We start from the raw sequence: 25,803 nt of genomic DNA, 5'->3' as shown, positions 1-25,803 counted from the left end.
ATATATATATAGCTTTGCAGGGTGTAGAAATGCATGCCTATAATCCTAGCACCTAGAATGCTGACAGGAGGATCTGGTCCAGCCTGGGCAATATAGTGAGTTCAAGGCCAGCATGAGCAAAGCAAGACCCTGCCCTCCCCCCATGATGCATTTTACTTTTTTTTTTTTTTTTTTTTTAGCAGAACCAGGGGTTGAACTCAGGCCCTTGCACTTGCCAGGGAAGCACTTACTCTACTGAGCCATCATCCTGGCCCCTGTATTTCACTTTTACCTTTACAAAAAAATCTGCCAACTCCTCTGCTCTACAGTGTTAGGGAGCTCAGCAGGTATGAATTAAGTGTTTACTAAAATGTATAAAGCCAGGATATACCAATCCCATGACCCTTGGACAGGCTCATGCTATGTAGCCCAGGCTGGGCTCAAACTTGTGGCAATCCTCCTGCCTCATCCTCCTGAATGCTCATTACAGATGTGTGTAACCACACCCAATTCTAGCAGTTTTCTAAAAGTAAATTGGAAGACACATCTCACACTACCTGAATGAATTAAACATATTTCAGAGCTGGAAAGCTACATGAGAATCTACTCTATCCTGGCACAGAGGCATGCTTCTATACTCCCAGGTATTCTGGAAGCTAATATGAGAGGATAGGAAGTTCAAGGTTAGCCCAAGCAACCTAATCAAACTCTCCAAGAGTCTGCTCTGATTACCTGATTCTGGAGAGGCAAATTTGCTTTGTCCACTATCATAAAAGAGTAAAATAATCCAGGTTTTGGTACACTGAGTCACCTATTTCACAACTTTGCTTTTATTCAACTTTCTTAAAAACTTCATTATACATGTTAACTAAACCTTACTACAAATTAACTATGTGTTTTTTGTTTTTTTTTGTGAAACCAGGGATTGAATTTAGGCCCTTGTGCTTGCCAGGGAAGTGCTTATTCCACTGAGCCACCTCCCCAGTCTATGAATTAACAATGAAGCCTTTTTTCTCCCTTTCATAATGTTTATTCTTTGTATCCTTCAAAAAACGTTCTTATAGAAACTTGAATGCAAATGTAATTGTTACGACTGTCATTTCAATCACTTGCATAATCTTAAAAATATTATTCAGTCCACAGTATGCTACAGGACAGAAGTCATCTGAGGATATTTATGTCCTTGTGCTTTTTGTCAACTATGGGTTACCAGGATACAGGAAGTTTATTTCAAACAATCCTGAAAACAGTACCCTTGAGAAGTCAATAAATAATCCTCCAAGGCATACTCTTAGCCCCCACACACAAATTCTCTAATATTTGTCTATCATATCTTGATTCACATTTGTAACATTTAGTAAATCTACAAAATTTTTAAAAACACTGATGCCCAGTTCCTTTAAGATTACACCTGGGGCCGGGGAGATGGCTCAGTGGAATAAGCACTTCCCTGGCAAGTGCAAGGGCCTGAGTTCAATCCCTGGTTCTAAAAAAAAAACAAAGGTTACACCAATTCTGAGGTGTGGTGGCCCATGCTATAATCCTAGCACTTGGGAGCTAGGGTAGGAGGATTGGCTGTGAGTTAAAGGCCAGCCTGGACCGCCTACCTAGTGAGTTCAAGGCCAGCCTAAACTACATAGTGAGACCCTGTCATAAAAAAAAAAGAGCAAGCAATATTTTACTATTTTTTTATTTCCATCTAACCAGAGAAGTATAAGATAATATAAAATTACCACAGTTTCACAAGGGGGTCGTTACCTCTGTATTTCTCTTAGCTAAATCACTTTTATTTGGCTCCAGTGTATTTAACACTTCAGTATTACTGGTAATACTTTAGGTTCATGAAAGCCATTTGTAATGCATGCTCACACAGTTGGGCATGGTGGCACATGCCTATAATCCCAGGATTTGGGAGACTAAGGCAAGAGGTTACCACGAATTTGGGGTCAGTCTGGGCTAAATGGATGAGTTTTAAGTGTCAGCCTGAACTAAAAGCACAAATCTGTGTCTTTCAAAAAACAAAATCCATAAGGAACCAGAAGAGACCCTGAATAGCAAAAAGCAGCCCTAGGTAACAAGAGCAAAATGGGAGGCCTCACAATCCTGGATTTGAAGTTCTACTACAAAGCTAGAGTGACAGACCCATATTGCTCACCATTTAATCATCTAAAATCAAAATGGATCAAAGATCTAGATATTAAAAGAGACAATCTGCTGAAAGATAAAATAGGTGCAACTCTTAAGGACACAGAGGTGGCCAAGGACTTACTGGCAACACAGGAAATACTACCAAGAATCAACAAATGAGACCTTATCAAATTAAAAAACTTCTAACAGTGAAAGAAGCACCCATTGAAAGAAACAACCAGAGCTGGTGAGATAGTTCAGTGGGCTAAGCATCTGCTTGGCAAGCGCAGGGAGCTGAGTTTGATCCCTGGCACATGCCCCACTGGCCCTGCTCCAGGCACGGTGGCCCATGCCTGCGATCCAGTGCTGGGGAGACTGAAAGCAAGCAGGAGGATCACTGCAAGTCTGAGCTGCGTAGTGAGACCCTGTACCAAATACATAAAAAACTTAAAAAGAAAGAAAAAAAGGAAGAACCACCATCATATTATAGAGCTCGGCATGGTAAAACACACTGTAATCCCAGTACAGGGAAGGCAGAGGTAGGAGGACTGTTAAAAGCTTGAGGCCAGCCTGGATTATATCATGAGTTTAAAACCAGTCTGAACTATATACCTGTCTCAAAAAAAAAAAAAAAAAAAGCAGCACATTACAGTGCTACATACATATGTTTATACCAGCATAATTCTTAATAGCTAAATCTTGGGAGCAGCCTATATATTATATGTGCCCATCGATAAAGGACAAAGAAAACATGATATTTACAGATAATAAAGTACTATTGAGTCATAAAGGTAACTTTAAAACATTTGTACAAAAATGGATGTAACTTGAGACAGTGAAATAATCAAACATAAAGTTTAAATATTGCATGATTTCTCTTGTTTGAGAAACCCAAATTACCAAGAGCAAGACAAAAATCCTAGAAAATAGGGACATAAATCTTTCTCACATGGGAAGAGTATATAAAAAAGGGAAGAACGGGAGGAAAGGGAGTAATGTAATCATCGTGTACTGAAAACATGTCTTAACAAAATAAAGACAGGGGCTGGGGAGATGGCTCGGTAAAATAAGCCCTTGCCTGGCAAGTGCAAGGGCCTGAGTTCAACCCCTGGTTCTGCCAAAATAAAAAATAAAGACAAAACAAAAAATTATGAAAAGGACTTAAATTGTAACAATGTCTAGAAAAAGTAAGTCTACAAAAATACAAAGAAAACCGGTCGCAAAGGACTAGGAAAGACAAAGAAAACAAGTAATTGGGATGGGGTTTCTTTTTTGGGGGGGTACCAGGACTTGAACTCAGGACCTTGCCAGGCAAGCACTTGTGCCACCGAGCCATATCCCTGGCCCAGAACTACATTTCAATAAAGCAAATGGGGCTTGGGGAGACAGCTCAGAGGCATAAGTGTCTGCATGGCAAGCGCAAGGTCCTGAGTTTGATCCCCTGTGTACAAAGAAAAAAAGCCAGCCTGGGTCTCAAACAAATTGAAATAATACCAAAGTTCTGTATTATACATACATTTACCAAGTACACTGTATAGTATCTGACAAATTAGCTATAGTTGAAAGCAGATGCAATAAATCATAAAGATTCAGCACCATGCCTGGCCTCCTGAATTTTAAAATATGAACACATGGGGTGTGGGTGGTGCACACCTGTAATCCCAGAATCTTGGAGACTGAGGAAGGACTGCTGAGTTCAAGGCCATCCTGGCTACATAGTGAATTCAAGGCCAGCCTAAATTACATAGTGAGACCCTGTCTTAAAAAAAATTAAATAAACAAATAATGAACGTCTGTCTACACAGTAGGTGATGATTAAATATTAAACATCTGCAAAGCTATCACACTATCCATCTAGTTTAGCTACTGAATATTACAGAATGCAATATTCTGCACAAGCATGTATACCTTAGCTGAACCTTCATTACTCTTTTGATTTCATATTTTAGTCATTAAAGAACTTGTGATAGCCAGAGACATAGTTCAGCAGCTTAAGCACCTGCCTGGTAAGTGCAAGGTCCTGAGTTCGATCCCTGGTACTGAAAAAATGGGAGGAAAAAAAAAAAAAAGTCTGATTTTATAGGGGCTGGGGAGATAGCTCAGTAGAATAAGCACCTGCCTGGCAAGTGCAAGGTCCTGAGTTTAATCCCTGGTACTGCAAAAAAATAAAGAAATAAAACGCTAACACAATACAATACAATATAATACAATACAATACAATACAATACAATACAATACAATACAATGAATGAAATTATATAATATACAAAGGTCACATAGATTAAGTCATAACCTAAAGCTTCCCTCTGAGATTATAAATTAGGGATACTAACAAATAATAAAAATATAAGGGCCGGGAGATGGCTCAGTAGGATAAGCGTTTGACTGGCAAATGCAAGGATCTGAGTTCAATCCCCGGTTCTGCAAAAAAAAAAAAAAAAAAAAAAAACAACTAACCTTCTAGAAAAAAAGTGAGAAGCTTGGTGGAGCTGAAAGGCAGGATTGTTGGGCATGGTGTGCAGTCCTGTAGGAATCTCTGAAACAGGAGAGCTGCCAAGAGTTGAGGCCAGCCTGGACTATACAGAGAGTTCAGGGCCACACTGACCTATATGTATGTCTCAAAAAACCAAAAGTGTGTGTGTGTAGAGGGCAGGAACCTGCCCAAGGAGCTGGGGGTAAGCTTAGCAAGCACCAAGGCACTTGTCTAATATGCACAAGGTCAGAGTTAAATCCCCAGAATTTGCAGAAAATTGAAATTACATAAGTTAGCAGAAGTCATAAATACAAAATTAGGTCAAAGAATTTTGTATCTCAAGTGCAGTGGGAAAGTACTTAAGGATTTATAGCGGATGAGTAAATGACATGCAATTTAAAACCTACACTGGGGCTGGTGAGATGGCTCAGTGGTCTAAAGCACCTACTTAGAACAAGCTTAGCAAATCACAGGCACCACGGTTCAATCCCAGCACCACATGCCAGTCAGCCCTGCCCCCTGGTGGGCTGAGCTGGCCACACACACACACACACACACACACACACACACACACAAATAAAATTAAAAAAAAAAAAAGTTACAAGTTACATATTAAAAAAATAAAACCTACACTGGAAGACAATAATGAAAGCCGGAGCTTCTTAGGAGATGACAATCACAATGCAAGTGAACAGCTAGACTGAGGACACAGACACAAGCACTTCGGTGTTTTCTGATCCAGTCAATGGTCTCAGAGACAAATCTGAGGGTAAAAAAGGAAAGAATCGGGGCCGGGGAGATAGCTCAGTAGAATAAGCGCTTGCCTGGCAAGCACAGGGGCCTGAGTTCAATCCCTGGTTCCGTAAACAAAACAGAAACAGACAGACTGGCCTTGAACTTGCAGGGTGGACCAGGATGGCCTAAAAGGAAAGAATCAAGAAGACCCAAATTTCTTTCTTTTTTTTTTTAAAGCGGAATCGGGGATTGAACTCAGGCCTTTGCACTTGCCAGGGAAGCACTTATTCTACTGAGCCATCTCCCTGGCACCCCCCAAATTTCTCTTAACCAACTAGGTTGTTAGAATGACTTACCAGAATAAGAATGACTAGAAAGAACTAATGTTTAGAAAAACCAAAACCACCCATATTGAAGAGAAGCTCGCCTTAGTTTATTTCTTCAAATGAGATGATGCCTTGTAGCAAGGCTCCAGCTTCCTGTGTGTTGTTTATTACTGTGCTCTACTGAGATAAGCTAAGGAGAAACAATGTAGGGTAAGTTAAGTCTTTGTGTAGACCCAACATGTTGAAATAGCCCAGCCAGCAGAAAACATTCCTAGAGGAGCTGAGTACTTATTCTCCAGGTGGCGCTGGAGAAATGGTAAGCACATAGTCAAACCAAAGCTCGCACATATATTTACACAAGGCTTTCTACATACCCACCTACCCTATATTTATGGAAAGACAAAACATTTTCTTCCTGTTAATCAGCACCACCACATCTCATCACCTGACCTATTAGCTCCTCCAACTATCTTTTTTTGGCTTTGAGACAGGGTTTCACCTAATTCAGGCTGGCCTTGAATGAAGTGTAAGTACCAGGGCTGGCCTGGACCTCTGTGATCCTTCTGTGTCAGCCTCTCCAGCGCTAGGATATAGGCATGTGGCACTATGACCAGAAGTTTTCATGTTTTTTTACATTTAGGGATGGGGTCTTCCTAAAGGGCCCAGGCTGGTGTCTTGGACTTGAAAATGTACCTGCTTTAGCCTCCCAAATAGCTGGGATTACAGGCATGCACCATGGAACCCAGCAAAGAAGAGTTTATGAACAGTGGTTCTTAGCAGGAGCACATCAGAAACATTTGATGCCCTAACTTTTTGCCAAGTCTCAATCCATAATATTAGCTCTGACTTACATGCAAAGAACAGATTTTTGACCTTTTGAGTACATATGGGCATGAGTGGGGAAGCATGCAGAATAAAAGATACTTAGGCAAAACCAAAGCAGAACACTCTTTAAAAAAGACTGGAGGTGTTACTCCAGTGCTAGAGGGCTTTCCTAGCATGTGAGACCCTGCATTCATCCACGGCACCCTCCCCTCCAAAAAGAACCTTTCCTGCATTATCTTTTTTTTTTTTAATTTAATTTTATTTATTTATTTATTTAGTGTGTGTGTGGCCAGCTCAGCCCACCAGGGGGCGGGGCTGTCTGGCATGTGGTGCTGGGGGATTAAACCGCGGTCCCTGTGCTTTGCTAAGCTTGTTCTAAGTAGGTGCCTTAGACCACTGAGCCATCTCACCAGCCCATCCTGCATTATCTTTAATGTTACCTGTACCCTTTCATTCTTTGCCTGGTTTGTTAAAATAGCCACTCTCTCTAACTTCCCTACTCTGACCTATCTACCAGGGCACCATCTGAATTCCTATATTTTTGGCTATTAAAAATAGCAGGCTGTAAATTCTGAATAAGGACTATATATTAGATATATATTAGTATGGTTATATAAGAAAATATCCTTTATTTTATAAAACTGAAGTAGCTAGGAGTAAATTAAGTACAACACATTCACCATGTACTCACAAACAGTTCAGACAAACTGCATGTATACAGACTGAAAACTTGTATGTGATGAAATGCTAATGTCTGAAGAAACTAGGTGATTCTCTTTCTCAATTTCCCTGACTCAGTGGGATACATAAGTATTTTCAAGCATGGCTTTTACAGAGTCATGAAATTAATCTTAACCCATCAACTCAGTATCACAGCTAAAAGTATGGTATAATTCAACATTTGTGCAAAGACATCTAAGATGAATACATCTCAAATGAACAAATAGAAACAGCAAACAAATATATAAATGAGGTTCAGGGGCTGGAGAGATGGCTCAGTGGTCTAAAGCACCTACTTGAAACAAGCTTGGCAAAGCACAGGGACTGCGGTTCGATCTCCCAGCACCACATGCCAGCCAGCCCCGCCCCCTGGTGGGCTGAGCTGGCCACACACACACACAATAAATAAATGTAATAAATAAAAAAATAAATAAATAATAAAAAAAAATAATCTATTAAATGAGGTTCAACATCATCGATCATTCAAGAGATGAAAATTACAACACTGACATTCCATTTCACTCCAGTATGGCTACTATCAAGAAATCAGGGGCTGGGGAGATAGCTCAATAGAATAAGTGCTTGCCTGGCAAGCACAAGGGCCTGAGTTCAATCCCCGGTTCTGCCAAAAAAAAGAGAAAGACCAGTAACAAATACTGGTAGGGCTTGGGGCAGGGGGGATGTTTTACTCTGAATGGTGGAGTATAACTAGTGTAATGACTGTGGAAATTAGTGTGGAGATTCCTCAAAAAACTAGGACTGATGGCCAAAGAAACAGCTCAGTGGTATAACTGCCTGCCTAGCAAGCACAAGGTCCTGAGTTCGCTCCTCAGTACCAAAAACAAAAAACAGACCAAAAAAAAAAAAAAAAACCAGAATTGGAAGGCCCATTTGACCCAGCTATTCCCCTCCTGGGTAGCTTCCTAGAAGAATTAAAAACATCATACTGCAACAATAAATGTGCACCCATATTTACAGCAACACAGTTTGTAGTAGCTAGTTCTTATAAACAACTCGAATACCCATCAACTATAGAATGGATAAAAAAGATATTGTCTTTTTACACCATGAGTATTATTCAGCCATAAAGGATAAACTGGAGACTTTTATAGCTAAGTTGTTACAGTGAGACCATACTCAGAAGTGACAAAGATTGAAAATGTGTTATAAAACGGGAAACAACTGTTCAAAGGGAAAGAGTAATGGGGGGGGAGAAATGGGAAAAGCAAATATATATACATATACAGGATAGGTAAGACAGTTATACTATTAATTTCTCTTGGTTCATTGAAAACAAAGGTTTGTACTAGTACTGTTTGGACAATTAATTACCTGTATCTTATACTTTGAGTAACTAACTTAAAGATAGCAATATATAATATATTACCCATTATTACCTGCCTATTACCTTGTTTTGATTTTTTTGTCTTTAAAATAATTTAATTTTAAAAAATTAAAAAAATAATTGTGCCAAGAACCAAAGCAGGGGGAAAACTGCCATTTGTTGTGTTTTAATCTAGAATGTACCCCAACCCCACCACTTGCAGGGCTAAAGCCCCCCTGTCTTAGGTGGAGCCTGATTATAGGTGGTCTCTGTAGGTGACCTGGAAGGGTAGTTCCCTCTCCACTCTGCTTCCTGGCACCAGGAGTTCAGCACCTTCCCTCTACCCAGAGCTTCCCAGCATGCAATTTCTGTGCTCAAGTCTGTTGAACACACGCTGAAACTTCTGAAAAGTGAGTCAAATTAACCTCTCCTCCCTACAGTTTTGAGTGTCAGGTATTGTGTCCTAGTGAGAAAAAAATCAAATAAGACACCATTACAGGGGCTGGTGAGATGGCTCAGTGGTCTAAGGCACCTACTTAGAACAAGCTTAGCAAAGCACAGGGACCGCGGTTTAATCCCCCAGCACCACATGCCAGCCAGCCCCGCCCCCTGGTGGGCTGAGCTGGCCACACACACACACACACACACACACACTCACACATTAAAAAAAAAAAAAAAAAAGACACCATTACATAGTGTCTTAACAAACTGCTTAACACAGCTATCAAACCAACAGGCAGTTTCACTTCTCTAACACTAGTGTTCTACAATGTACATAAACTACAAGTACGGTAACTCAATTCCTTGTTTAAAAACAAAAACCTCAGCATGGCAGAGTGATGCATGTCTACAATCCCAACTACTCCACAGCCTGAGGTAGGGAGACTACTTGAAACCTGAAGTTCAAGACCAGCCTGGCCACACAGGAAGATCCCAACTCAAAACACGTGTAACACCAACAATATGAAAAGTGCCATGCGCCGGGGAGATGGCTCAACAGAATAAGCGGTTCCCTGGCAAGCGCAAGGGCCTGAGTTCAATCCCTGGTTCCGCACAAAAAAAAAAAGAAAAGGAAGAAAAGAGGTGCCAAAACATGTCAAAACAATCTTACAAAATCAGGATCTTTGGATGATATGAAAACGTTGCAATGTAACATTAATTATTTTAAATATGAGTCAGGTGTGGTGGTGCACCTGTAATCCCAGCACTTGGGAGGCTGAGGAGTTTGAGGCCAGCCTGGGCTACAAAGAGAGCTCAAGGCCAGCCTGAACTGCACAGCGAAACCCTGTCCAAAAAAAAAAAAAAAAAAACCTAAAAAGCCCACAAAAATAAAATTTAATTATGGGCTTAGGAAAACAATATCCAGAAGTATACAAAAATAAAAAAACGATAAGCTCAACTCACCAGCAATTTCTACAATATCCCCAGGAACTATGTCTTTAGCTTTAATCCGTTGCACACTCTTTCTGTCCTGCCGGTACACTTTGCCCATTTCAGGTTCATACTCCTTTAGGGCTTCAATTGCATTTTCAGCATTCCTTTCCTATAGAAAACAAGAGGAGAAACACTGTAAATACCTTCCTGCTATGGCAAGTACTTCTAGCTTGGGAATTAAAACTTTATAATTTTAATCTAAAAAGAAAAAAAAAGAGCTGGGGAGAGAGCTCAGCGGTCTAAGTGCCTGCCTGGCAAACACAGGATGCAAGTTCAATCCCCAGTACTGCATGCCTTGCTGGCCCTGAAACCGGGCACACTGTACCACCCCAAGGTGGGCATGGTGGTGCACCAGTAATCCCAGTGCTGGGAAGGTTGAGACAGTAGGATCACTACAAGTCTGAACTGCGTAGTGAGACCCTGTAACAAACAAACAAGTTTTAAAAAAGAAAAGACAATAAAAACACACTAATGATACCTACAGTAATTAAACAACTCACATCTTAAGGCAGTGGTATCAAATGTATGACACAGGTGACACAGCAGGTTATCATTGAAAGCTATAAAAAGTATAGCATCGCTGCCTTAAGGCAACAAACATTTTACAAGGGCATGTATGAATTTATACGAAAAACGCAACAGCCCAGCTGACCATGTTGGCCAGCCCAGACTACATATCAAAACCCTGTCTACAAAAAACAAAAATAAAAAACAAAAAACCAATGCAAGTAGGGTAAGCAAGTGAAACTATACATGAAACACTGTGGATAATTAGAGAACCTGAAAAAAACAAAATTATAGAATGTGTTGTCCTAAGCACAACGGAGAACACAGGCCTCACCTTCGACCAGTCACTCCACTCATTCTCACCTCACATGAAAGGCATGAGGCTCTGCACTCAAAAGCTTGCAGGTTAAGTTACACAGCACAGGCTTATGGTCTTTAGTAAGTTCATAACTAATCAAGGTCAAAAAAGTGTTCAAAGAATAATGCATCTTACTCCTACTAGAATGTTGCAGTCCAATTATTTCAATACAGGATAAACAAAAATAGCATATTTTTTCATTAATTTTTATCATGGAGAACATAAAAACGATTTTATCAACTGGTTGAAATGGCACCTGCCCTAGTGACACTTGGGATAATTGGTATGTAAATAACTACACTGGCCAAGAGAAGCTGGGGTGGGCCAGGTGTCATAGCACATGCCACCTGTAATCCTAACACCTGGGAAGCTGAGGTAGGAGGATGGTCTCCAATTGAAGCCTCCCTCGGCTGCACAGTGAATTCAAGGCCAGACTGAGCTGTTACACAGTGAGACCTTATCTCAGAAAAATAAAAATTTTCTCCTGCTTAGGCAGAGCGCAGTGGCCAGGGTTCAATCCCCAGGGTGCAGTGCTGGCCCTGCCCCTAGGGCACACTGAATCAGCAATTGAGACTGGGCATGGTGGAGCGGGCCTGTGATCTCAGCACTTGGGAGGCTGAAAACAGGAGAATCACTAAAGTCCAATCTGTGTAATGAGACCATGTACCAGATAAAAAAGAAAAATTTTGTTTTAGCCTACTGTGGTGGTACACACCTGTAGTCCCAGGAACTTTATAGAAGCACAAGGGCAAAAACAGCCCAGAAAATTTAGTGAAACTCTGTCTTGAAATAAAGTGGGCTAGGAAAGTGGTAGAGTTCTTGCCTACCACTTACGAGGCACTGGGCTTAATCATCAGAACCTCCTCCTCCTTCACACAACTTCTTTTAAAAGCTAAGAGATCATAGGTAAGTGGTAGACCACATGCCTATCTTTTCTATCAAACCCCTAGCAATACAAAAACAAAACCCAGAAAATTTAAGTAGGCTATTTTTCCATATGAGCTGGCCACATGACTGTATTTATTAGTAAAATCAGGGGCCGGGGAGACAGCTCAGTAGAATAACCACTTGCCTGGTGAGCACAAGGGCCTGAATTCAATCTCCAGTTCCGAAAACAAAAAATCAGAAGTTAACAATTCCAATAGGAGTGTTTATAACATGTTTGCATTTTAAGAATAACAGGTATTATGAGTATGATGGTAGTATACTACATGCCTGTAATCCCAGCACTCTGGGAGGCTGAGGAAGGAGGATCCAAATTCAAACACAGCTTGGGCAATTTAGTTGAAACTCTGCCTCAAAAAAGAAGAGGGGTAAGGGGTTCAGATCAGTGCAAAGGCCGTGGGTTCATTTAATTTCTAGTGCCACAATCAAACAAAAAATATAATAATAGCCACACTCTTATTTTAATCTGCAGATTAATTGTATCCATCAAAAGTCTAAGAGAGGGCTGGCCAAATAGCTCAGCAGATTAAAGCACAGGGGTCAGGGGGTTCGATCCCTGGGCTTGCTGTGTTGGCCCCGACCCTGCCCCTGGGGCACACTGAGACAGCAATTGAGACTGAGCGTGGTGGCATACACCTGTAATCCCAGCTCTTGGGAGGCTGTAAACAGGCAGGTCACTACAATCTAGTAGTGAGACCCTGAACAACACCCTATAGACCCTTCCCTAAAATAAAAAAAAAAAAAAAAAAAGAGAGACAGACAGATACTGGTTCACACATTTTCTTTTCTTTTTTTTTTGGTGGTATCGGGGATTGAACCCAGGACCCTGTGTTTGCCAGGCAAGTGCTTATTCTATGGAGCTATCTCCCCGGTCCCAGTTTTCACATTTTCTGATTTCCTTATGTAGCTTCTCTCATCTAATTTCTCTCTCTTTTTTTTTTTTCCTGCCTTTTTTCCTTTCGTTTTGTTTTGTTTCTGAGACAGTCTAGCTGTACAGTTCAGACTGGTCTTGGCTTGAAACTGCCTTAGCCTCCCCAGTGCTGGGATTATTATAAATATGTGTCACCATCCCTGGCTGCCTCAGCCATTTTGTTTTGTGTTCTGATTCAAGGATCTTACTATAGGGACTGGGGAGATAGCTCAGCAGTCTAAGCACCTGCCTGGCAAGCGCCAGCACCTGGGTTTGATCTCTGGTACTGCATGCCATGCCAGCCCTGAAACGGGGTGACGCAGACCTGTAATCCCAGCACTTAGGAGACTATAAACAGGAGAATAACTACGAGTCCGATCTGGTAGTGAAACCCTGAACACCCTGTAGGCCTTTCTCTAAAATACAGAAAAAAGATTTGATTTTTTTTTTTAAAGGGTCTTACAAAAAAAAAAAAAGAATTCTATTAAAGGGGGCTGGGGAGATAGCTCAGAGGAATAAGTGCTTGCCTGGCAAGCGCAAGGTCCTGAGTTCAATCTTTAGTGCCACCAAAAAAAAAAAAATAGAAAAAGAAAAGGGTCTTACTATGTTGCCAAGGCTGGCCTCCAACTCATGAGCTTAAGAATCTTTCCACCCTACTCCATGCCCCCCCCCCCGCAACCGGGGATTGAACTCAGGCCCTTGCACTAGCCAAGCAATTGCTTATTCAAGTTGAGCTATCTCCCCAGCCTCCTACTTTTCTGAGTGCTGGGATTAAAGTAAACCTCACTGTGCCCAAATTCTCGCATCCATTTTTTACAATTCCTTTTTACCAAAAAGGCTGAGAAATTTCTTTCTTTCCTTTCCTTTCTCCCCTCCCCTCCCATTCCTCTCCTTCCTTCCTTTTGGTGGTACCAGAGATCAAACTCAGGACCTTGTACTCACCAGGCAGACACTTAGGCCACTGAGCTATGTCCACAGCAAATTTATTTTCTGTGGTGCCGGCGGTATCAGACCATGTGCCTAATACATACTAGGTAAGTACTCTACCAATGGAGCTACACCCCAATCCAATGATAAGCCATTTTTTTTTGATAAGCCATTTTAACAGCAAAATACACACGAGAGGTCTAAACTTTGCCATTGAATAAATTAAACAACAACAACAAAAAGCATTTAGACTTCAACAGTGTTTTACTCAACAGGAAAAGAGGGCTGCAGTTTAAAAATCACTTAAACTTCTATTTAGTACTGCAGAATTTCTGCTTACCTGCCATACGCCCACAATTGCATTGGCTACTAATATAAGTAGAATTACAAAAGGTTCTACAAAGGCTGTAATGGTTTCTTCACCTTCTTCAAACCAAGCCAAAACCTAGAAGAGAAGCAGCATGTGTTAAAACTATTAGTGGTTTTAGGCTTAATGTCACTTTGCAAAAAAAGTGACTGGCACTGATGCAATTATGACAGACAATATCTGACTGGCACTGATGCAATTATGACAGACAGTATCTTTCTTAAATTCTCTAGTAGCAAATAGAAAAATATGATAATATAAAAGTTATAGGGGCTGGGGAGATAGATAGCTCAAGGGCCTGAGTCTGATCCCCAGTTCCACAAAAAAAAAAAAAAAAAAAAAAAAAAAAAAAAAAAAGTAATACACTGTTCATAATCTTGGGAGTTGAAAACATGTGGCCTAAGGATGTAGCTCAGTGGTACAACACCTGCCTAACAAGCATGAGACCCTGAATTTGAGTCGCAGTACAAAAGAAAACCAAAACTAATTTAACAATACACTTCAGAGTTCATTTAGGCCAGAGTAGTGGCATACTTATAATCCCAACACTTAGATGGCTGAGAGGCAGGAGGACTTCCATGGACTCAAGACAAACTTAGGCTACCTAGTGAGTTCAAAGCTATCTTAACCTACATAGTGAGATTCTGTCTCACAAAACAAAAACCAAACCAAAAAAATTCCCAATTCTATTGAGGTAAAAGGTAAACAATAGCCATGTTGAGCTGGTTAAACTTGAGAGGTTTAGACCTCTTATATTAGTTTCAAGTAACATTTATATTGGCATAAATTAAAGTAAAAAGTTTTTGGGCTGGTGAGATGGCTCAGTGGTCTAAAGCACCTACTTAGAACAAGCTAAGCTAAGCAAAGCACAGGGACCGCGGTTCAATCCCCCAGCACCACATGCCAGCCCCGCCCCCTGGTGGGCTGAACAGGCCACATACACACAAAATAAATAAATAATTTTTTTTTTTTTTAAAAAAGTTGGCTTAAATAATACCAGTTTTTATCAGTGGTATTCATGAAGGTTATCTCAGAACTACTACAAAGTTGTTCTGTGATTGGGAATATATTTTGAAGGTTATTCATGTGACATCCAGTATAGCAACACACTACTTCGAGATGACCTAAATTATACCTGGACACAGAACAATGCCCAAGGCAAATGAACAAACATTAATCATTTAGCTCATACAACCTGAACCTTGTTAAGAACCTCAAGTTAATAAATAGCTACACTATATTTCTTAACTGAGCAACTGTGAAGATGATACAAAAAAAGAACCCATTACAATGAATGCTAATAATTAAGAACACAGTCTGGAGTGATCTAAGCGGTTAAAACTAATCAGAACCAGTCCTGACAGACACCAAATGCTGGTAGTTGTTTTTCGTGGAAGCCTACCAACCCTCCACTGAGTCAGTATGGGAGATAGGAATCCCTTTTTGTTTTTTTAATCATTTAAAATGTGTTTCATGGGGGCCAGGGAGATAGCAAATAGTCAACTAGAAAGCACTGATACGACTTTTACAAGTAGGTAACAGTGAATTAACAAAGCATTTTGAGCAGGGAAAATCAAAATAACACAAGAAGGATAACAGCCCAGGTTCTGACAGATGCCAATCATCACTAACAGCCAGTGAACTAGGATGGGCGGAAAACCAGAATGTGTATGACCAATGCTACAGGAGGCTTCCAACAAGGTATTTCTAACACTGCAGCCAGGCCTAATGCCAGAACCAAAACTTCTCTAGGAAGCTATAAATTTTCAAAGTTGCAGGATCATAGCTGCTGATATTAGCCTTCCAAACATTTGCCAAGAAGAGTACATCAGAAACAAGAAACTTAATTAGTTCTTAGGGGAGAAATATTACTCAACTTGAAGAGTGACTAGGGCCTTTTCAAAAGGTCAGTGAGGCATTAGCAACAGTAAGATAAGCTTCACACCTTGTTAGAGTGAGTATGAATTTCCTTCTTGGCAGCCAAACCTGAGGAACCAACTTAAAGCAATTTCCCTCAATAGCCAGAGTGAAGGAAAGGACTAAGTAAGGTAAGCACGGAAGACTATCAGAGTAAACCTCTTTTCAAGAAATCTGAATTCTTTTTCACAAGTAGTACTTACGAAGTTTAAGATTTTTAATTTATACAATGCAGTAGGCTTTTCTTTTATGTCTATGTACTAAACATAAGCCAAAAAAAAAAGCAAGCTGGGCATGGTGGAACACACCTGTAATCCCAGCACTCGGGAGGCTGAGGCAGGAGGATCATAGTGAGTTTGAGACCAGCCTGGGCTACAAAGTGAGCTCAAGGCCAGCTTGAACTGCACAGAAAGACCCTGCCTCAAAAAAAAAAAAAAGAAAGAAAGAAAAAGAAAAGCAGTTATCCTGTTACTTAAAGGTTCTACACATAAACTATTGCTTAGCGAAAAACTAGTGGGCAAATACCTTAGGATAAACAGTATCCCATCTGATTTAAAAGTGGACACCCACCAGTTTCTCAAGTACTTACTTTTCCTTTTTTTTTTGGTGGTACCAGGGATCAAACTCAGGACCTTGCACTTGCCAGGCAGGTGCTTATGCCACTGAGCTATATCCCCAGCCCTCAAGTACTTTCAAAATGTCTATCTCAACCCTAACTACAGAGAATTAAAATTACAGCCCTTGGGCTAAGTGTGGTGGCCCAGGCTGCAATCCCAGCACTCAGGAGGTTGAGGCAGCAGGATTACTGCTGAGCTTCATATCAGCCTCGGCTTCTATTGAGTTCATGGCCAGCGAGGACTGCATAAACAAAACTGTCTCAAAAATAAAAGTTACAGCCCAAAACGAATTATCAACCACATTTAATTAACCAATCCTGTCCCTCATGCTCAGATCTTGTTATGTAGTCATTAATGATTTGTCCTACTGATAAAACCTCTTAGGTTGTATAAATGGGAAGATGATGCTAACATCTCCAAAAGATGAGGTTTAGGAAAACAGGAGGAAAAGCAAATGAGTGACATTGCCAGAGTAAACAAAGAATGCCTTATTGGTGTTATGTTAAGGTCAGTTCATAACTATGACATCATAACTAAGACTGTATATGGGAAGGGGAAGAGATGTTTCTAAAAATTCTGACAGGTCGAATACAAAGGATTACTATCTATACTGCTTTGTTTTCGAGGTTAGGTCTGTATGGGGTAAGAGTCTATGCTACATAGTTTAAAAAACGAACAAAATGTCATATAATCTCTAAGGTACAAAGCCCCAAAGAGCAGTATATGAACTTAAAAGACAGAGTAAAAGATTAACATTTCACAAACCATTAAAAAAAAAAAAAAGGAAAAGACTACTGTTGTGTAATTTTTGGCATAAATGCTGTTTTCTTCCTCCTAATAACAGTAGGAAGAAGTTTGCCCTAATTAACAGTCCCTCTCTGAAGCTAACATTAAGCAAACAAGTTCAAAATTTCAAGTCTACCACTCTATTCAAAGCAACCACTTGACCACTCTACACTGTAAACTGAGTAGGACAAGGTATCTTTCAATTTGTTATCCACAGAAACTAATATCAGGGATTGGGGTGTAGTTCAGGGGTAGGAGGCTTGCCTAGCAGGCTTTAGGTTGATTCCCAGCACCCAAAGTTGACACCAACATTTTTTTTTTTTTTTCAGTACGGTGGGTTAGCTCAGAGATGTGCTATGTCCATGTCCCACTTATGTTTAGAGAAATGTTCTCGCTAAATTAACTAGGTAGGACTCAAACCTGTGATCCTGTCTCTGCTTCCCTAAATTATAGGCATGTGGCACCATACCTGGCTTATCACTAACTTCTAATATAACTGTAACTAATTATATGAAGTATAAATGGATAAAGGAAACTTTGATCCAAGGTAAAAAGGAGTATTCTATTATAAACTGAGCCAATACTGTGACTTGCTATCTATATATCATATGTTGGAATAACAAATGGGCCACACACACTCTTAACAGGACCGTAAAAAGGTGAGCAAGAGAGCTGGGAAGACGACTGTGTGGCAGAATGCATGTTTAACATGACGAAAGCCCTTGTATCCTAACAAGACAGACAATAGTACAATTCTACCCTCCTTATCACCTCAGAAACGCACACCACACACCGTAGCTTTGGGGATTCAATATTTGCCCCGTAAATTAAAAAATGAAGTTTGCATCAAGAACTTCAAAAGCAAAAAAAATAAATAAAAATAAAAAAATTTAAGAGCAAATGAAAGGGGCTGGCGAGATGGCTCAGTGGTCTAAAGTGCCTACATGGAACAAGCTTGGCAAAGCACAGGGACCACGGTTCGATCCCCCAGCACCACATGCCAGCCAGCCCCGCCCCCTGGTGGGCTGAGCTGGCCCCCCCCCACACACAATAAATAAATGTTTAAAAAATATATATATATTTTAAAAAAAGAGCAAATGAAAACTAAACACTACATAAATGATATAAAGGGTCACCAATAAGTATGCAAATTTTGGGGGATGGGAACCAAAAATTTTTTCCATCACTTAATAAAGTGCAATTAATTCTTTTTTTATTCACATACAAGGCTTATGTGCAAACACTATGTTTTCAGGTTAAAGAACATAATATTAACTGTGATGAGGGAAAAGGAATAAAAGGAAAAAGAAAAAATCTATACTCAAGATAATTAAGATAGTGACACAGATAGTTTCTCTCAGTTCACTAAAGAGGTTTGTGCTAATAACGTTTGGACAAGATATCATGCCTGTATCTTAGGGTCAGGAGATGGCCAGTAACATAAGTGCTTGCCTGGCAAGCACAATGGCCTGAATTCAATCCCCAGTTCCACCAAAAAATAAAAAGATAAATAAATGCCTGTATCTTGTACTGTGAAGAATTACTAAGATAACAGGATGCAATGTATTCATTATTTTAACCTGTTTTGAAACTTTTATTATCTTATTTTTTCTCTTTAAAATAAAAAAATAGGGCTGGCGAGATGGCTCAGTGGTCTAAAGCACCTACTTAGAACAAGCTTTGCAAAGCACAGGGACCGCGGTTCAATCCCCCAGCACCACATGCCTGCCAGCCCCGCCCCCTGGTGGGCTGAACAGGCCACATACACACAAAATTAATTTTTAAAAAACACTAAAAATTTATTTAAAAAATAAATAAATAAATAGAATAATAAAATAAAAAAATAAAAATAAAGAAGAATGCAATCTTGTCAAGTGTGGTGCCACATGCCTGTAACTCTAGCACTTGAAAGGTGGAGGTAGGAGGATCACTGCTGAGTACAAGGACAGCTTGAACTACAAAGTGAGTTCAAGGGCAGCCTGCACTATATAGGAAGACCATATCAAAGGGGGGAGGGGATGAAAGAGTATCAGCTCAAAGTATACCATAAATGTGTCAAAAAAAATTCATCCTTCAAACCATATATAACAAAATTCATTTTTTTTCTTTTCTTTTTTTTGCAGGACCAGGGAACAAAAAGCTTCAAATAAATTATTAAATCAAATGAGTACATTTCCCATGTAATCTTTTTTTTTTTGTCTTTTTGAGACAGGGTCTCACTATGCAGTTCAGGCTGACCTTGAGCTCACTTTGTAGCTCAGGCTGGTCTTGAACTTGCAATGATTCTCCTACCTCTCTGCCTTCCAGGGATGGGATTTATAGGAATGAGCCACCATGCCTAGCTATAATCCTATTCTTTTTTTTTCAGGTACCTGGGATTGAACTCAGGACCCTGCACTTGCCAGGCAAGTGCTTATTCTACTGAGGTATCTCCCCAGCTATAATCCTCTTCTTGAAACAAGAAATTAAGGCCCAGCAAGACAGCTCAGCGGACTAAGCAGGCCTGCTTAGGCAAGCACAGGGACTAGGTTCCATCTGCCGCACCTGAGTCGGCCACACTCCTAGGCAAGCTGAGCCTGCCACCAAGACTGGGCATGGTAGTGCAGCCTCTGATCCCAGCACTGAGGGTGAAAATAGGAGGATCACTACAAGTCCGAGCTGCGTAGCACATTGTACCAATTTAAAAAAAATTTACTAATGTTGCTGGAGTAGTGGTGCATACCTGTAATACTACACTTTGGAGGCTATGGCAGGAGGATGGCCATGAGTTCAAGGCTGGCTTGAATTATGTAACAAGACCCCGTATCACGGGGAAATACTTTTTTTAATGTTCATATTGAAAGGGAGGTGATTTTCAATTCAAGGGACCTTTTAAAATAAAATGTAAAGCTGGGCATGGTGGCATATGCCAGCAATTTGGAGGCTGAGACAGGACTGTTCTGGGTTCAAGGCCAGCCTGGGCTACATGGCGAGACCCTGTCTGAAAAGAAAAAAAAAAAAAAAAAAAAAAGAAATACAAGATTTAAGGGCTAAGGATTTAGTTCAGTAGCACAGCGCCTGCCTGGCAAGTGTGGGGTACTGAGTTCAATTCCCAGAGCCACCTGTCCCACCAAAAAACCAAAAGCAAATGAGCTAGGCCTGGTGGTATATGCCTGTAATCCCAGCACTTAGTAGGCTGAGACAGGAGTACCACTGCAAGTTCAAGGCCAGCCTACACTGCAGGATGAATTCAATAACAGCTTGAAATACATAGCAAGACCCTGTCTCAAACTAAACAAAACCAAAAAAAACCCCAACACCTTGGTGACTTTTATTTTCTCTACAGGTTACAAGCATTAAAAATATTAATGCAGTTTCCTTTCTGCCACAGCAAAATTTTAGTTATGGTCAAGTTTACTACTCAGTTTCATGCTTGAAATCATTAATATCCTTTCTAACTTGAACAGGACTTGTTTAGCCAAGAATGTTGGCACATGTCTGTAATCCCAGTACTCAGCAGGATTGTTGAGAATTTAAAGCCAGCCTGAACTGCATAGTGAGATACTGTTTTAAAAAACCACCCCTCGAAAAAGGGCTTGATTTATATACCTTAGTATTACCTATTCCTTTCCTCAAAAGAACTTTACTATTCAACCAGGCTTTTTCTATTGACTCAACGGCAATATACTGAATACCACAAGACTTAATGCTTTTTGAAAGATAAGTAAGAGCTGGGGATTTAACTCAGTGGCGCCATGCCTACCTGGCAAGCTCCAGGTGAAGAGTTCAATTCCCAGTAGGAAAAAAAAGGGGAGGGTAGCTCAGTGGTTCTGTGCCTTCCTGGCCAGCATGAAGCCCTAAGTTCAGTTCCCAGTACAACGAAACACAAAAACCACACCTCTTTAGCCAGGTGTGGTGGCGTATGCACACCTGTAATACCAGCCCTTGGGAGGCTGAGGCAAGAGGATCATTTTGAGGAGTTCTAGGCTGGGGTACAAAGTGAGCTCAAAGCCAGCCTGAACTGCATAGTGAAAGATATAAAAGAGAGATAAATAAGAAATGAAAAGGTCAAGTACAATGCAGCAGTAGTGCCAACTCCTATGAGGAAAATAAAACTGGTTTGGCATCTGCAAATTTTTGGTCTAACAAATCCAATTACACGGATTCTATAGTTGAAGTATTTCCTAAGCAACTTCTCTTTTGCTATTTAGCGTTCCGTAAAAAAAAAATTTGGCTTATTTGTTAAACAATAATTCCAAGTTACCAAAAAAAGAACTCAAATTTCAATCCCAGAACAGCTCTAAAAAGACAATGTCAAACCAGGTAGGGTGGCATATGCCTGTAATCCCAGCACTCAAATGACTGGGGCAAGACTGCCATTAGTTTGAGATCAGCCTGGGCTAGACGGTTCATGGCCAGTCTGGACTACACAGTGAGAGCCTATCTCAACAAAAACCAAAAAAAAGGCAAAGTCCTACCTTGTAAAAACATTTTAGTATTTTAAAACCTTTTTGAAGCCAGGCATTGACAACACGGGCCTATAAACCCAGCACTCCTGAAGGCTGAGGCAGGAGGATCACCTAAGTTAGAGGCCAGCCTAAAAGTTCAATGCCACCAGAACTACACAAAGAGTCTCTGTCTCAAAAAACCAAAACACCTGGGCTGGGGAGATGGCTCAGTGGAATAAGTGCTTCTCTGGCAAGCACAAGGGCCTGAGTTCAATCCCCGGTTCCGCAAAAAAAAAAAAAAAAAACCAAAACACCCACTTGAGCAGGGCATGGACATACCTGTTATCCTAACACTCTGGGAGACTGAGGCAGCCTGGGAAACAACTTAGCAAGATCCTGTCTTTATAAGAGCCAGGAATGTAGTTCAATGTAAAAAGGCCCTGGGCTCAATTGCTGGAAAGGGGGTTAGGGAGTGCAATATGCCACATCATTAATTCTACATACTAAAATAGTCAATAAAACTGACCACTCAGAGGAGACCCTCTGAGTCAATATCTTGTTACATCACTGGCATCATTTCTAATGCTGCTTCAAGTTATAATACACAGAATAATTCAGTAAAAATGCATTTCACTTTTGGTTTGTATACACTAATTGATTAACTCCTAAAATATCCCTGATAACCTTACTGGATGTTAGTATTTAACAGTCAAAGCTGAGATTATTTCAAAATTATGAAGCAGCACAAATATCTCCAAATATATTTGTTTTTCCCCATGCTAATGTACTGAAACTATAGTTAATCACACAGTTCTAGTCACGTGGCAAATCAGCAGCCATTTACTAAGGGTTTTTTTCTTTTTTTGTAATTCATCATGGAAACACATAACAAGTACAGAGCACATAATTCAATATGCTGAAGGAATCTCATTTTTATTCAGTGAAAACCACAAAAAAAATTGAGGACTAAATTATAAATGGCGGGCCGGGGAGATGGCTCAGTGGAATAAGCGCTTCCCTGGCAAGCACAAGGGCCTGAGTTCAATCCCTGGTTCTGCCAAAAAAAATAAATAAATAATAAATTATTAATGGCTTACATACCCCTTGGTTAATATGAGACATTAAAGTCTCATGACAGAATTTATGTACATAATTAGTCCAAAATGTTGCCTTTTACCCATTATCAACTCTTAAAAAAATAGGCATACAATTAATCTTTTCCCTAACCTGAACTAAATATCTACTGCTTTATTTAGCTTTCATTAACATAATCCTCTATGATATGGCTTTTATAAGACTGCAGTAAATTCCTTGGTCTTGCCTGAATGTAAACATACAAAAATGAAACTCTGAAGCCATGTCAGTTTTGTGAAATCTCAAAGAAATATTGTTTGGTTTTTTTTTCAAAGAAATATTGTAATGGGTGATTTTAACTTCCTATCATGATTTTTAAAAGAATAAATACTTCAAGAACAAATGACACTTCACGCTGTTAGGTTAGGAACATGTGTCCTACTCTTGACCATTTTTAGGAAAACTACTCAGAAAAAATACGCAATAAAAGATACTGGACAGAAAAAAAATATTAAGAAACTAGAAAACTAGAAATAACCTTGCCATCTCCATCATCTTTTCACTGCTATAGTTCTTTGCATTTCACTAGTTTCTTTTCTTTCTTTCTTTCTTTTTTTTTTTTTTGGCAGAACCGGGGATTGAACTCAGAACCTTACGCTGCCAGGGAAGCGCTTATTCCACTGAGCCATCTCCCCAGCCCTTTTACTAGTTTCTTAATAACCATAGGAGACTCGTGCAAGCAGGTACATACAAAAAAGGGTCTGAGTTTAATCCCTGGTTCTGCAAAAAAATAAAAAAAAAAAAAAAAAAAAAAAGACCCTACCCTGGTTTTCAGTGTTTTTAAGACTTAAAACAAATAGTACTTAACTAAACCTTGTTCTCTCAACCTAGGAATCACTCAAGATAGGGGTCCAATTTAGATAAATGTACCACCCTAAAGGTCAGTGACCAAATTTGGTCAACAGTAGTGCCATCACTGTCGTCATCATTCTTGTCACTGACATCTGTCACCTTGCCACTACCAGGAAGAGAAAACAACTGGAATATTCCTTTTGTAAGTTCTATTTACAGACCACAGAGAGCCCAACATCATCTTAGTATGTAACAAATCCAAGAACCCAAAACAGAAAAGGCGGCCCAATGAAATACTTCAATACTAAAAGTAGATAAACTGCCGGAATACATAAGACTCTCTATATTCAAGAACAATTTCTCTCATGTAAATGTCAATCATTTATTTTATAAACGAAAACAGCTCCAAGTGTTTTATTTATAATTTGAAAATACCTAAGTTATTTTGCTTTAATTTTAAACATGAAGACAGTTTAAATCACCAAATGTTTTCACCCAGTGGACACTATTTGTCTTCTGGTTTATCTATGTAATATTTTCAGGGAGGCAAAGAAAATAAATTTTGGTATACTTACAAAAGATATACATGCTGCCAGCAATAAAATTCTAACTAGTAAGTCTTCAAACTGCTCAATCACTAGTTCTAGCAAGGTTTTTCCTGTTAAAAAAAAAACAAAAAACATACTTGTCATTAATTGTCCTCTTCACATCTGCGTGCGCACATACACGCGAGCGCGAGCACACACAAGTACCTTAAGATTCCTTACCTTCTTCAGCAGGTAACTCTAACGTAGAAATTCGTCGGGCACGTGTCAAGGAGGAAGAAAGGGGGAAAAAATTAGCACATTTTCTAAAAATAACTGCTAAAATTATAAACATCAGTCTTAAGACTTAACAAATGGTATCTCGTTTCCTCATAAAAAGCAGTCTAAAACGATACCCCAAGAAAATACTCAGGACTTGAATTTCAATGTCCTGAGATCTGGCCGGAAAAACACTAGGTGCTTCCTGAAACAAGGAGCCGTTTCAGCTAGGTCATCACTCCTGCCAGATGTGTAACTTCGCAAAGCATGAGAACCGGCAGAGGGTTTCTGGACTACATCGATGCCTCTTACACCGGCCGGGGTACAACAAACGTCTCGCTCGGCTCAACCCCGCTACAGCAAATTGTCCCCTCAATACCAGGGCCGGCTGCGCGCCGCGAAGGTCAAGGGCCGAGGACCCCCGGGAGATGGAGGGCCCCGATCGCAGTCCCCCGCCCTGCTCCAGTCAGCGTCCCGCGGGGCCGGCGCGCAGGCCGACCAGCAGCCTGCAGCCGTCGGCGAGCGCCGGGCCGGGACCCACGAGGTGGAGCCCGGTCAGCCATCTTCCCAGGCTCTCGGCCCGCGGCAGCCGCGCGGGGCCCCTGCAGGCTGGGCGCCGGGCACCTACCGTTGGAGCCCCATCTCTCCTTGAGCTTTTTGACCTGCTCCAGGCTCAGTCCCGTGCTCTCGTTGACACCGAAGTGGCCCAGCACCTCCTCCACCGTCTTTGTATGCGCGTTCTCCATGGCTGCGGGGGCCCGGCCGGCCTCGCCTCCAGTCCCCGCGGCCTCCTCGCCTCCGCCTCGCACTCGGGCGGCGGGCTCGTGCCACCCCGGGTGCCCAGGCGCCGACCGGCTCTCCCCTCCTCCTCCTCTTCGGCCGCTCCGGCCTCGCCGGACGCTGAATCACCCCGCGCCCCCTCCCCCAGACAACCGCCCCTCTTGCGGCGGAGCCTCGCCAGCGGCCGCCCCGGACTCCGACCCTCCCTCCCCGCGTCAGAAGGGAGGGCCTCCTTCACCCTCAGCCGCCCACGGGGAGCGCAGGCCGCGCGCGGCTCCCGAGCCCCCTCCCCGCTCCACTGAGGTGATCAGCGGCCCCGCCCGGGTCAGAGGAGGGGGCGCCCGGCGGCCCTCGGACGGAACTGAGCACGGGCAGCGAGCCGGCGAGGAGGTGCGCGGCGCGCTGGCCAGGATCCCTCAGCTCCGCACCCCGGCAGCGGCGGAGGAAACTGCGGCGGCGGAGGAGGAGGTGGCGTCGGGGACGGCTCCGCGGCGGCTGCTCTAATAGCATTTATCCGCCGCTGCCTCCCCTCTCGCCGCCGCCGCGGCATGTGGACGCCGCTCATTGGCCGAGAGAGCCCAGCGCGGCGC

General features: G+C 41.4%; 1 protein-coding gene across 3 annotated transcripts in view; it reads right to left on the bottom strand.

Moving 5' to 3' along the window:
• Positions 1–25,734, bottom strand: part of Atp2a2 (ATPase sarcoplasmic/endoplasmic reticulum Ca2+ transporting 2) — a 64,163-nt gene extending 38,429 nt beyond the window's left edge. For 2 of the 3 annotated variants that reach the window (XM_004635905.2, XM_023720491.1), the window contains exons 1-5: positions 25,062–25,733; positions 24,398–24,415; positions 24,206–24,288; positions 13,931–14,035; positions 9,914–10,052 (exon numbers count right to left, since the gene is read on the bottom strand). In XM_004635905.2, the coding sequence (XP_004635962.1) occupies positions 9,914–10,052; positions 13,931–14,035; positions 24,206–24,288; positions 24,398–24,415; positions 25,062–25,179 (463 nt within the window). In that variant the 5' untranslated portion in view covers positions 25,180–25,733. Of the gene's footprint in view, positions 1–9,913; positions 10,053–13,930; positions 14,036–24,205; positions 24,289–24,397; positions 24,416–25,061 lie in introns of all 3 variants that reach the window. The other variant, XM_023720490.1, reaches the window with a different exon arrangement.
• Positions 25,735–25,803: the final 69 nt, after the last annotated feature.

The sequence above is a fragment of the Octodon degus genome, unplaced genomic scaffold, assembly GCF_000260255.1.
Source record: "Octodon degus isolate 3935 unplaced genomic scaffold, OctDeg1.0 scaffold00076, whole genome shotgun sequence".
In the NCBI taxonomy this organism is placed as follows: domain Eukaryota; kingdom Metazoa; phylum Chordata; class Mammalia; order Rodentia; family Octodontidae; genus Octodon; species Octodon degus.
Note: the sequence above shows the minus strand (reverse complement) of the source record. Positions and strands in the feature narration are given on the sequence as shown.